The sequence below is a fragment of the Oryzias latipes genome, chromosome 12 (assembly GCF_002234675.1).
Source record: "Oryzias latipes chromosome 12, ASM223467v1".
In the NCBI taxonomy this organism is placed as follows: domain Eukaryota; kingdom Metazoa; phylum Chordata; class Actinopteri; order Beloniformes; family Adrianichthyidae; genus Oryzias; species Oryzias latipes.
The window spans coordinates 27,769,709-27,783,179 of NC_019870.2; the positions used below are offsets into that span (position 1 = coordinate 27,769,709).

The 13,471-nt window shown below is 45.0% G+C and overlaps 2 protein-coding genes across 2 annotated transcripts; one reads left to right on the top strand and one right to left on the bottom strand.

The window, feature by feature from the left end:
• Window positions 1-1,805: 1,805 nt before the first annotated feature.
• LOC105358759 (cartilage intermediate layer protein 2-like) lies at window positions 1,806-5,346 on the bottom strand. Its single transcript, XM_023961130.1, has 5 exons — window positions 5,332-5,346; window positions 2,627-2,718; window positions 2,573-2,589; window positions 2,400-2,511; window positions 1,806-2,090 (listed from the first exon to the last, which is right to left on the bottom strand). The coding sequence occupies exons 1-5, from the start codon at window positions 5,344-5,346 to the stop codon at window positions 2,000-2,002; spliced, it is 327 nt and encodes a 108-aa protein (XP_023816898.1). The 3' UTR covers window positions 1,806-1,999.
• Window positions 5,347-9,487: 4,141 nt separating this feature from the next.
• On the top strand, window positions 9,488-11,406 carry LOC101165284 (cartilage intermediate layer protein 1). The gene is made up of 8 exons (XM_004085720.4): window positions 9,488-9,513; window positions 9,595-9,636; window positions 9,802-9,895; window positions 9,978-10,016; window positions 10,168-10,339; window positions 10,449-10,558; window positions 10,662-10,830; window positions 11,118-11,406. Exons 2-8 carry the CDS (start codon window positions 9,625-9,627, stop codon window positions 11,206-11,208), a joined length of 687 nt encoding a protein of 228 aa, XP_004085768.2. The 5' UTR covers window positions 9,488-9,513; window positions 9,595-9,624; the 3' UTR covers window positions 11,209-11,406.
• The last annotated feature ends 2,065 nt before the right edge of the window (window positions 11,407-13,471 follow it).

Here is a 13,471-nt window from a genome sequence, read left to right on the forward strand (position 1 = left end):
GTTAAAATTGGCGGGTAGGGCACTGAGGGGACATCTCCTGATTACTCACAGTGATGTCCCATCACCCTCCCCACCTATGGGGCCCTAAATGTCTACGGTGCAGTTAAAATTGGCGGGCAGGGTGCTAAAAGGACATCTGCTGCTTGCTGGCAGTGATGTCCAAGCACCCCCCTACCAAGGGCCCTAAATGTCTAAGGTACAATTAAACCGAGAGGGGGGGGGGGGGGTCCATTCCATTCAGCAACCACTAACAAGTAGCTCCTTCCCCCAAGTTGCATCACAGGCTTAACCCCCCCACATCACCCTTATAAGAGATTATATGAGGAAGGGGGTAAGTAGGGGACAGCTGGTAGACTGTCCCCCGGTGGTCAAACAGCCGTCCCCCAGCATAGGGCCCAGGCCCCCTTAGCCCAGGGGTCCCATCCCCAGAGGCGCCGACCTCCCATGCCCCACACCACCCACCCCACACAGAGAGAGAAGATCCAGAAAGCGCCGCCCCCCCGGAGAAAGTCCAGGCCCCCGCCCCCAGGCGCCGCCCCTGGGAGAGCTCTGGTCAGGCCTCGACGGGACAGAGGCATCCAACCAGCTGGGGCGACCGCAGATTGCCTCAGCGGAGACCCGGACCCCTCAAACCTCATAGGTCCCGTACCGATAGTGGGCCCTCCCGTCAGAATGATATTTTCGCGGAGGATGTACTTTGTTGATGGTACCTTGGCAGCCGTCTCGCTGCTGTGTCTGCATTTACAGCTGGAAGAGAACCATTCTTATTTAAGTGCAGAAAAAACAATCTTTTTTCTGAAGGAATGCATTTGTAGTTCACTCTCTGTGTTAATGCAAAATAAGTTAATTAAATGTGGTGTGCCTCAAGGTTCCATTTTTGGCTACTTGCTTTTTAACATTTACATGTTTCCACTGGGGAATGTCATCTGAAACCATGAGGTCAGCTTTCATAGCTATGCTGATGACACCCAGCTGTACGTGGCTCTGTCTCCTGATGACACAAGGCCAATAGAAGCACTTAACTGTATTTTATATTTGAAATCATGGATGGCAAATCACTTTCTGCAGCTCAACCAGGAAAAAAAAATGAAATTTTAGTTATCGGTCCTGAAGCTAAGAGAGAGAATCAGTTTTTCAGGCTAAAAGAGCGTTTAAGAATACATTCAGAAACAGTCAGAAACCTGGGTTTTATTTTCAACTCCAAGCTAACTTTTATCCCTCATAAACATGCGTATCAAACATGCAGTTAAAAATGGTTTTTATTCACCTTAGAAATTTGTCTAGGGTCCGCCCATTACTCTCTCTTGCTAATATGGAGATGCTAATGCAGGCTTTTATCATGAGTTAAAATAGATTATTGTAATATTCTGCTTGCTGGTCTTCCAAAAAATAACATTAAGAACCTTCAGCTTCTCTAGAACTCTGCTGCACAAGTTCTCACCAAGACCAGAAGGCGGGCCTCACATCAACCCAATTTTAATCCCTGCATTGGCTCCCCATTGGCACAAGAACAGGCAAACGGCTGGACCCAAGTGCAGCAGGTTTACTAGCTCAGCTCAAAGTCCACATTGCTCAATCAGGGTCAGGCAGGCAGGGGCGATAACAGGCATAAGATGATCAGAGATGATAGAGTAGAGTCGGGACAGGCAGCTGGCATACAGAGTTAGATACAGTGTTTGCATGCCCAGACACAAAAGGGAGAAATTTCATCCAAATACCTCCAGATGTTTCCACTTTCCTGCAGTTCAGGCAGTGACCTTAGTCTTTCAATACATCATTCAGGGCAGAACAAAAACACTACATAGTTTATGCTCTTCAATCACGTTTATTTTTCTGATTTTTAGCACACAGAGGGAAGAAAACAGAAGAAATTAACCTTTTTAATAGTCAATCAATAGTTGGAAAAAAAATCACTAAAAGAGATGTCGGCTTCAAGGATGGACAGAGAGAACAGAGAGGATCCTTCATGCTTTCCTCATCAGCCTGGAGTCAAGGCTCACTAGCAGCATCCAAACCGGACCTCGTAGTCCCAGCACTTCTTGAACGTTTGGTCTTCGTTGCGGCAAACAAACCCCTGGGTTGGGTTATAGCTAAAATAATGGAAGCAACAATAACGGGTTAGTAAATGTTTTGTCCTTGATGTTTACTTGAAGGTATCAAATTTGACAATCATTACTTGTGTTTCTACTCTGAAGAACATGTTTATAAAAGTTTTTTTGATTTAAAGTCATGAAGTAGTTATAATGTGTTCAGGTTGTTGTAGCGCCGTATTTTTGTCAACAAGTCTCAGAATTTTCTCTTCAGAATGTCGATCTACTGAGAGCATTCAGATAATGGACACTTACATGTAGATGTTATCCCCTAAAATGGCTCATATGGATTTGGCTTTAGCCTGGATCTACTGAGGAGTTTCACAGATCTTCCCTGGGTTTTCCTTCCTGAGGTCGCTCAAGAGCTCCCAGTCTCCGCTTCCAGAGGGATTGTCTCTATCGAACCACTCGGTCCAGCACACTGCAGCCAAAACAGTCAGAAGTTCTCAATGCATTTCTGTACACAAGTGAGGAAAATGGACATGAAAGTTGGCAAAAGCTGCACAAATGATCTGTAACAGTACCTTTTTTAGAACAGTAAGCAGAGGGGGAAGCGAACTCTATAATCCTTGCACATCCCTTCTTTTTTGTCTTCATTTCTGCAGACGAATCCTGATGTTTTGCCGTACTTGAAAGAAAAGAGATTGAGTGTTTTGACTCCTTGGGACAAAAAAATCCCCCACAGGGGATGAAGCTGCCTCCAGTATATCAGTGTTTTTCAACCTTTTTTAAGCCAAGACACACTTTATCCTTGACAAAAATCCAGCGGCACACCAGCATCCAAAAATGGAGAAAGGAGAAACTCTATAGTCTGTATTGATGTACAGTCCCTCTGCAATCACACGTGCATTTTTGTGGTAATTGTGGCAGAAAAAGCTTGGAAGTTGAATCTTTTTTTTCCTAAAAGAAAATTTAAGTTAGTTTTCCTTAATAATTTTCAACTAAATTATTTGAAATTTTATCCTGGTAGTTGTTTGTCCCTTCAGTTTATTAACATGCAATTTTATGTAACCTCACAAAAAACAAATATATTCTTTCTAAATAGTGATTTATTTTTTTATATTCATTTCAATGTTGGTGCAAACACAACTGTAATGTGTTTAACAAGTATATGATCACAATATGTTTGTTAAAATTTACACAAAAAGACTAACATATTTAAGTTTCTACACAAAAATGAACATCTTGAAGTTTTATTAGTTTTTCTTTTGGAAAGGGGAGAGGGGAGAGGGGAGAAGAGCCCCCCAGGCCAGGAGCCCCCCCAGCATCCAGACCCAGGCAGCCCGGTAGGGGGGGAGGAGGGGACCGCCCACCCCACCAGCCAGGCACAGAGAAGGCCCCCTACAGGGGCCCCCCCAATGCCCAGAGGCACAAGCGAACCCAGTGTCCGGCCCCAAGGCCACAGGACAGGAGCGCTTAGCCGTACCAGGCGGTAGCCATGGGGGCCACCGGGCGCCGGACACCGAGACAAGGGCCAAGGACGAAGCCAGGGCCCCCAGAACCCATGAGCCGCCCACCACCCGACCGCCCCCTCTCCGCAAGCCAGCCCAGGCACGCGACCTGAGCAACCCAGGGATCGCCACGCACCCACAGCCACCCCCCATAACCCTACAACCCTACACACTACAACCCCCCCCCCCCCCCCCCCGCCATAATATCTGAGCCCCCCTCCCCAACCCTTTCAGTGCCCTCCCCTCTGTGTCATGGGGAGGGAAAGCCCCAGAGGGTCCCAGCGAGCCAGCCCCCAGGTCCGTCCCACCCATGCACTCACGCACACATACTCACAATCATCTGGCTGCCCTCCCCACCCCCCCGCCGCCATGCAGTAACCCCCCCTCCCCAGCTGGCCGACCCCCAGCGCCATATGCCCGACCATTCCCGCAGCCGACAGGATACCCATAAGCCCGGCCGCCCTGAGAGGACCAGGCGGGTAAAGACCGGCCGCCCCCCCCCGACCCCACCCATGTATGGAGGTGTAGGAGTGCTGTGTGTGTGCTGCAGGTAAAATAGGAGGTCTCCAAGGTCTCAAAGAGGCCCTCAGCTCTCATCTGTCTGCCCAGCTGTTGGACAGGACAAGTTAAAAAAATAAATAAATAGGAGGTCTCCAGTGTGGGGGGCCCCACCGCTGCCAAGCCGCAGAGCACCCCACTCCGGGGTCCCTCTGTGAGTGGTGTGTATTTGCTGTGTGTGTGCTGCTAGCATGCAGTGTGTGTGTTTACAGAGGAAGTTAAAATTGTGGGGGGGGGCAGTGAAAGGCGAGCACGGATGTTTCACCGTGCCCCCCTCAACCAGACCCTCTCCACAAGGCCCTGGATGAATCAGAGTGTCTAATATGCAAGTAAAAAGCGGGGTGGAGGGCGGGTGCCAACGCGAACCCAGAGAGGGGCATCCCCAGTGAGCCCCGCCAGCACATCCCTCCCATCCAGTTCCTGAAGCCCTATGTGCCTGTGTGCAATACTTGTTTGGGTGAGGGCGGGGAGGAGCAGGCGGATGGGCACAACTGGGGGAGAAGGCTACCCCGAGCGACCGGCGCCAGAACGGAGGGGCAGGGGGGTCCAGCCCCCCCCCCCCCAAAAAAAATAAAAAAAAAATAAATAAAATAAAATAAATTAAATAATAAAATAAATAAATAATAATAATAAAATAAACCCACCCAAGTGAACCCCTTAACCCCTGCTGTGAATGCGGCGTCGCCCCCTTGGGGGCCAGGCCACGCGCCAACTACCGGCCACGGGCGAAACACCGGCCATGGGCAGACGACCCCAGGCCCCAGAACCCCCAGCCACCCCCCCCCCCCCCCCCCCCCCCAGCCACACACCACGGCACCCGGCCACCCACCACGGCACCCGGCCGCCGTTCCCAGTCAGCCGCACTGCCTACCCTGCGCCCAGAAGGCACCCGCCCAGGAACCCCTGCCAAGTTGCCGGCAGAGTGCGCGCCCCCACCACCACCCCACCCGGGCAACCAGAGCCCCGAGCCGGGAGGACGGCAGGCCCGGCAGAGCCCACCCCCCCAAACCCAACCAACCAGCCAGGACCCGGCTCAACCCATCACCATCCCACCCCTACTAGGTGATGTGACTAACCAGCTGGAGCCAGGGAGAGTCTGAAGCCGACAGGTTTTTTGTGGAGGACATTATCTCTAAACTAATATGCCCTGACATGAGGTTTCTGTAGTGGTTGATGCTAAGATTATTTTTAGATTTCCAGTTTAGGAGGATAGTTTTCTTTGCGATACATACAGCGGTGAGAACCATATAGGCCCTGTTAGATTCCATGTTGATGTTATTCAGGTCACCTAATAAGCAGAATTTGGGGCAAGCAGGAATCTTATGATTAAACCAGATTGATAAATCCTCACAAACCTTACGCCAGAATGATTGGACAGGTGGACAGAACCACAGGGCATGCAAATAGTCATCTATGTTGTTACCTATGCACTGTGTGCATATAGCGGACTGATTGAGACCCATTTTAAAAAACCTCTGTCCGGTGTAGTGAGTCCTGTGTAGAACCTTGTATTGAATAAGTTGCAGATTAGGACTTTTGGTCATATTAAAGGCATTCAAACAGATCTGTAGCCAAAATTGATCACTAGAGTTCAATGATAGCTCAGACTCCCATTTTGTCATGGGTAAGTAAATTGTTTCATCTATGTCTGATAACATCTTATAAATTTTGGAGGTGAGCTTGGGATTTTTAAGGTCAATGAAATGTGTTACTGTAAGGGGGAGGTCTAGGTCTATTCTGGTCAGGCGGTATTTAGTGCTTATAGCTGATTTAAGCTGCTGATATTGTAGAAATTTGTTTATATTAATTCCATAGGTTGAGGATAACGTTGAGAGGGACTTAAATTTTCTATTCTGAATTACATGCTGGAACTGCTGGATTCCTTTGTTCTTCCATGAAGCAAAATGAATCATGTTTTTGTTAATCAAAATGTCAGGGTTGTTCCAAATGGGGGTAAGTTTACATGGAAATAATGTGAGGTTGTTTTTTTTAAGAAAATCCCACCAGGCTGTTAGAGATGAGCTGATGTTTAAACTTCTGAAGCATTTGTGTTGTTTAATTTTAGAACTGAAGTCTAGCCAGGATTCATCTGGCACACCATCTGCCGACGGTGTCGCCATTTCTCATTTCACCCGTTTTTGTGCGTACGCCTGGGTCAGAGCTTGCGTGAAGGACCGCACATTTTCCCGTAAAGTTTGCTTTTTTATAAATCTCAACTATTGCGTAGAGAGTGGCGTACGCCTTCTTTTGTGCGTACGCAACGTTTATAAATGAGGCCCCTGGTGTCTCTCTGTAACCCCTAAACAACACTCACAATCAGAAACGGCTGGAGTGGGCCCAGACGTACATGAAGACGCATTTTCAAACAGTCTTGTTCACTGATGAGTGCCGTGGATGGTCCAGATGGATGGAGTAGTTGGTTGATGGCCCCCATGTCCCTACAGGGCCGCGACAGCAGCCACGTTTTGAGGAGAGAGCAGGTTGACCTATTAAGATGTTTTGGATTGGAAAAGCGTTGGATTTCTGGTGATATGACCTCCTAATGCAGCAAATTCAACAAATGACCATTTTCAGATCTTCAGAATCTACATTGGCCAAAAGGATAAATGCAACACTTTTGTTATTGCTCCCATTTTTTATGGTATGAACTCAAAGATGTGAAACATTTTCCATATACACAAAATAACCAGTTCTCTGAAATATTTTTCACAAATCTGTCTATATCTGTGATAGTGAGCACTTCTCCTTTACCAAGACAATCCATCCCACCTCACAGGTGTGCCATATCAAGATGCTGATTAGACAGCATGATTACTGCATAGGGGTGCCTTAGACTGGTCACAAGAAAAGGCCACTACATCAAACAACATCACCTCATGTTGCAGCATGATAATGCACGGCCCCATGTTGCAAGGATCTGTACACAATTCTTGGAAGCTGCAAACATCCCAGTTCTTTCATGCCCAGCATACTCACCGGACATGTCACCCATTGAGCATGTTTGGGATGCTCTGGATCGGCGTATACGACAGCGTGTTCCAGTTCCTGCCAATATCCAGCAACTTCGCACAGCCATTGAAGACGAGTGGACCAACATTCCACAGGCCACAATAGACAACCTGATCAACTCTATGCCAAGGAGATGTGTCGCACTTCGTGAGGCAAATGGTGTTCACACCAGAAACTGACTGGTAGTTTGAGTCCCCTGACCCCCTCAATAAAACATAACTGAAGATTTCAGAGTGGCCTTTTCTTGTGGCCAGTCTAAGGCACACCTGTGCAATAATCATGCTGTCTAATCAGCATCTTGATATGGCACACCTGTGAGGTGGGATGGATTGTCTTGGCGAAGGAGAAGTGCTCACTATCACAGATATAGACAGATTTGTGAACAATATTTCAGAGAACTGGTTATTTTGTGTATATGGAAAATGTTTCACATCTTTGAGTTCATACCATAAAAAATGGGAGCAAAAACAAAAGTGTTGCATTTATATTTTTGGTCAGTGTATCTAATGTTGTGGAACTCTGTTGTGCGTAGTCATGTTGAACAGTGACTTTGAAGGTTTTTGTTTTTGAATACATACTGTTATCTTTAGGAGGTTTGTTTATTAACATTTAATATAAACTCTAATAGTTAGTCACCTGAAAACTATGCTGTCATTTAAATCATCTTGCATTATAATTTGGAACCATTTAGGATGATTTTAGTTTCTTGTTGTTAATCAAAGTTTTTTCTTTTTTTATCTAACCTGATTGTAAGTTGTTGTGGACCCTGAGGTTCTCTGGAACTGGTCTTTCAGACAATTCTGAACTCGAGCCACAACCTATCACGACGCCTCATTCTTCCAGCAACACAACCTGTTCTCTGTGGAACAACAACCAGAGAGCCTCAGGTTAGTTAATTAAACTAAAAAACAAGTTTAGTTTAGATACACAAGTACTTTATACATATATAAAGGAAACACAACAATAATTTTCATGTTACACTTTGCTCACATTTACTAAGTTAAATCCTTCTTCTATTTACTGTGATTAACACTGTGGAAATTTCCACACTGTGGGATAGTTATAGAGTTATCTGATCTTAGCTTCCAAGAGTTTGAGCCACCTTGACCGGTTTGCATGTTTGCACCTTTCACAGGCATCAAGATTTTAAAAAGTTTAGCAAAACTAGCTTGAAGCAACCAGTAAAAAATCTTGGAGGTCAGCAACAGCAACCTGAGGCTCTCTGGTTGTTGTTCCGCAGAGAACAGGTTGTGTTGCTGGAAGAATGAGGCGTCGTGATAGGTTGTGGCTCTAGTTCAGGATTGTCTGAAAGACCAGTTCCAGAGAACCTCAGGGTCCACAACAACTTACAATCAGGTTAGATAAAAAAGAAAAAACATCCTTAAAGGTTCAACAGCGCATTCCAAATTATAATGCAAGATGATTTAAATGACAGCATAGTTTTCAAGTGACTAATTATTAGAGTTTATATTAAATGTTAATAAAAAAAACTCCTAAAGATAACAGTATGCATTCAAAAACAAAACCTTCAAAGTCACTGTTCCACATGACTACGCACAACAGAGTTCCACAACATTAGATAGATTCTAAAGAACTGAAAATGGTCATTGTTGAATTTGCTGCATTAGGAGGTCATATTACCAGAAATCCAACGCTTTTCCAATCCAAAACATCTTAAAAGGTCAACCTGCTCTCTCCCCAAAACGTGGCTGCTGTCGCGGCCCTGTAGGGACATGGGGGCCATCAACCAACTACTCTATCCATCTGGACCATCCACAGTTTCACGTCACTCATCAGTGAACAAGACTGTTTGAAAATGCGTCTTCATGTACGTCTGGACCCACTCCAGCCGTTTCTGATTGTGAGTGTTGTTTAGGGGTTATTTAGGAGGTTTACATAGAACTGCAAGTCTTTGGAGGAACCTACACCTTGATTTTCCCTGGGACCCCATGTGTGCTCTAAATTAGACACAAATCTCATAAACCTTGTGCTATCTTTAGATGACCCCCCCTTACATTGACATGTTCTCCCTACCATGACAAAGGTGGATAAAGGTGGAAAGATTTCATGTAATCCATGGACACCAGTGTAGATCACAAATCATTGAAGAAAAAAGGTTCAGAGCACTGTCTAGTGGGTCTAGATGACCCAACTCCCAACGTTAAAGTGCCTAGGATAGCACAAGGGTTAATTAAATGAAAGATTTGGATTCTTAGCCTCCCTGACCACTTTGTACATGTTTTCACCTCTTTCAAGCATCAAGATGAATGAAAATGCAGTAGAACTAGTTTGAAGTAACCACTAAAATGTTGGAGGTCAATAGGTCTTTGCAGGAGGGGGTGGAGGAGCGGGTATAAAAGGCCAGCGGATCAGACGGCTGCATCTTCTGCTTGGAGATCCTGTGGGTGAGTTTCATAACAAAGAAACATTTTCCATTGCATAAATATCACTGTGCTCATTTTGTTTACGTGTTTGTCCAAAATCAGGTTAAAAAGGAAACTTTTGTTTCTGCAACCATGATCAAACTGGTAATCTATACTTTTTATTTTACCTTTTGACTTTTGACTGGAGATCTTTGGGACTTGTTGGTTTTTCATCATTTATCAACATTTTATTAAATAAAGTAGATCCATTTAAGAACATGTTGGAAAATATTCCGTTGCACTCTCAACTGTTTCTGTTTCCGCTAACAGTGGACCATTGCTCTGGTGGTGACCTTTGTCTCACCATCCTTTGGAAATCACCATCAATTAAATCCAGTTCACCCGAGCAGTGAGCCCTCTAAAGGTAGTGTTTGCTGATCAATGCAAGAACCTGCTGTAACACTCAAACTGTTGATGCTAACAACCTGTTCTTTATTTTCTCACAGCTTTCAGAGAAACAAGGTCCATTTTTTCCTCTGAATACTGTAAGCATATTTTTTTAAATCTTTTTTGTGGACTTTTCATCTGTTTTTAGACATGATGATTGACTTGTCAAATACAGTCGTGTTCTGACTAAATACAAATATAACAGGGTTCTGTGTTCAAATCATCTAATCTTAAGAACTTTTCTTCCAGACTGTTGGACCCAGTGGTTTGACCGAGACGATCCTTCTGGAACTGGAGACTGGGAGACTCTTTCAGACCTTCTGAAGCAGTACCCCAATGAAATCTGCCCAAATCCAGTAGACGTTGAAGCCACAACTCTGTCTGGGACTCCTGCAAAACAGACAGGAGAAGTCTTCTATAAGTAAGTATTGAATGCAGGGCTCTCTGTTTAGGCAGCTTCATCCCATGTGAATGATTTAGATATTTAATTTTTCCCAAGGAGTCGAAACATTGAGTTTATTTTCTTTCAGGTATGACAAAACATCAGGATTTGTCTGCAGAAATGAAGACCAAAAACAAGGGATGTGCTCTGATTATAGAGTTCGGTTCAGCTGCCCCTCTGCTTACTGTTCTGAAAAAGGTACTGTTACAGATCATTTGTGCAGCTTTTGCCAACTTTCATGTCCACTTTCCTCACTTGTGTACAGAAATGCATTGAGAACTTCTGACTGTTTTGGCTGCAGTGTGCTGGACCGAGTGGTTCGATAGAGACAATCCCTCTGGAACTGGAGACTGGGAGCTCTTGAGCAACCTGACGACAGAAAACCCAGGGAAGATCTGTGAAACTCCTCAGTACATCCAGGCTAAAGCCAAATCCCTGTTAGCCTCCTTCATAGGGGATAACATCTACATGTGAGTATCCATTAGCTGATAAACAAGTGCAAATTCAGAGACTTGTTGACATTTCCGAGTTTTCAGTTTTGTCCCTGGAGCTTAAAAAACTCCACTAAGTTGACAAAAATACAGCGCTGCAACAACCTGAACACATTATAACTACTTCATGACTTTAAATCAAAAAACTTTTATAAATATGTTCTTCAGAGTAGAAACACAAGTAATGATTGTCAAAAGGTACCTTCAAGTCAACATCAAGGACAAAAGCATTTACTAACCCGTTATTGTTGCTTCCATTATTTTAGCTATAACCCAACCCAGGGCTTTGTTTGCCGCAACGAAGACCAAACGTTCAAGAAGTGCTGGGACTACGAGGTCCGGTTTGGATGCTGCTAGTGAGCCTTGACTCCAGGCTGATGAGGAGAGCATGAAGGATCCTCTCTGTTCTCTCTGTCCATCCTTGAAGCCGATATCTCTTTTAGGGATTTTTTTTCCTATTATTGATTCGGTGTGGGTAAAAAGGGTAAATTTCTTCTGTTTTTTTCCCTCTGTGTGTTATAAATCAGAAAAATAAACGTGATTGAAGAGCATAAACTATGTAGTGGTTTTGTTCCGCCCTGAATGATGTATTAAAAGAATAAGGTCGATGTCCGAACTGCAGGAAAGTGGAAACATCTGGAGGTATTTGGATGAAATCCTCCCTTCTGTATCAGAGCATGCAAACACTTCCCACACAAGTTCTTTTACAATTAAAAAGGTTTGGAAATGATTATTTCTGAGATTCATTCCATTATAAGATCAGGGTAATTAGAGCAGAGCTAAAGAAGGTAATGCTACCTGCTAATGAGTCCTCCACTTCCCTTCATCTTCTCTTCTCACTTTGTCCTGGGGTCACGGGGGTTAATGGGGTTTTCAAAGCCACTTCAGGCTGAATGAGGGTCACACTTTCATTAGAGTGTCCTGTAGCAACAGTAGGGCTAAGACTAGAAGTGAGCTGGTTTCCGGTGATCTGTTGCCGCCTCACTGCCACCAGGACACTCAGGCACGGTCCTACTCCAGGGTGAGGGACGGTGCTGGAGCTCAGACCCCAGGGGCAGTGGGGGGAATCTTGCCAGCTGGGCAGGCTAAGCCACTAAATTAAATACGCCATTATAAAGACTCTGTTTTGTTTGTATTTTGATGATTTAATTGGGAGGGCTCCATCTGTGGCTGGGAGGTTAGTCGGCAAAGACTTAGGCTACGTTCACACTGCAGGCTGAAACGACCCAATTCCGAATTTTTTGCCCCTAAGCGGCCCAATTCCGATCTTTTCATGACAGTCTGAATGACACAGATCCGATCTTTTCAATTGCGACCCAGGCCCCGTGGGTTTGCCGGCCTGATTCCGAATTGTAGCCGTTCTTTTCAATTGCGACCGCCGTCTGACCGGCCAGGCGACTTGATTCCGAACGTACGTCATCGACACGCAACAAACGTCATCATTTTGCGTTGAAGTAGGCGGGAACGAGAACGTAAACATCAACCATGGTGGACGATGCTGCTGAGACCAGTCAGTGGAAGGGACGGGAGGTCATGGATTGGATTAATATTTGGGGTGACAGCTCTATTCAGGACAAACTCCAGGGCTCTGATCGCAACTGGGCGGTTTTTGAAAAAAATTTCCAGATAAATGGCAGAGCGTGGTGTTGAACCTTTCCCGCGATAACTTTTTTTTCTTTCTCAGAAGCGCGGGGGACCCGAGGGGATCCTCCTCCTCCTCCCTGTTCTGATCCTTAAATTCTCCAGAACGGGTTAATAAAGAGTCCATAGCATTTATTCTGGGGGAAACCTTCCTCCTTCCTCCGTAACACACAACATGAATGCGCGCACACACTGCCCCCCCCCTATTCTCTATCGCGGCACGCGCTTGCACACACGCGGTCAAGCGGCTCCAACACATACACATTTCCTTTCCACAACAGTGGGTACAGACGATCCCGACTCCATTGCCTTCTTAAAATGAGAAGATTGTAATTGTGCTGCTCCTTCGTGAAAATAAATTTAATATTACAAAAAGAGCTCCGCTTTTGACAACACTGTTGTTGACATCCATTGTTAACGTTTGCTCCGCAAACAACAAGTGACGTTGTTCACCGTTGAGTATTCTTCTGGCTTCTGCGCATGCGGGTCAGTTTTGGGTCGTGTCACGGTCACACTGGAGATCACAAAAGTTCGGATTTACTTGGAAATGTGAACGGTCTAGCAAACAAATCAGATTTTTTCAAAAAATCCGAATTGAGCATTAAGCCCTGCAGTGTGAACGTAGCCTTAGCTCCCTTTTTTCTGACTGGGTTTGGATGCCGTTCTCTGTGCCTCAGATAGACGTTTTACTGTTTGCTGTGAAGCTGAAGTCAGCCCCGGGGTTTTTCTGTGTCACTGTTGGTTTTACTAAACTCTTCTTATTGGGTCCCCTCTTCCACAGTCTGATGAGTTTTGTTTATTATTATTGTTCAAAGACAACTCCAATGAAAGTTATGTTTTTCAGTGGTGGACAAAATTGTTGGTACCCCTCAGTTAAAAAAAGAAAGAACACAATGCTCACTGAAATGACTTGAAACGTTAAAAAGTAACAATAAATTAAAATTTATTGAAAATTAAACAATCAAAATCAGCCATTACT

Bases quoted from the DNA above. Each gene is read 5' to 3' on its own strand.
- LOC105358759 (XM_023961130.1), bottom strand. The intron at 2,091-2,399 runs GATCCAGGCTAA...CCATTATTTTAG, and splicing joins ATCTGTGAAACTCCTCAGTA to CTATAACCCAACCCAGGGGT.
- LOC101165284 (XM_004085720.4), top strand. The intron at 10,340-10,448 runs GTAAGTATTGAA...ATTTTCTTTCAG, and splicing joins ACAGGAGAAGTCTTCTATAA to GTATGACAAAACATCAGGAT. The intron at 10,831-11,117 runs GTGAGTATCCAT...CCATTATTTTAG, and splicing joins ATAGGGGATAACATCTACAT to CTATAACCCAACCCAGGGCT.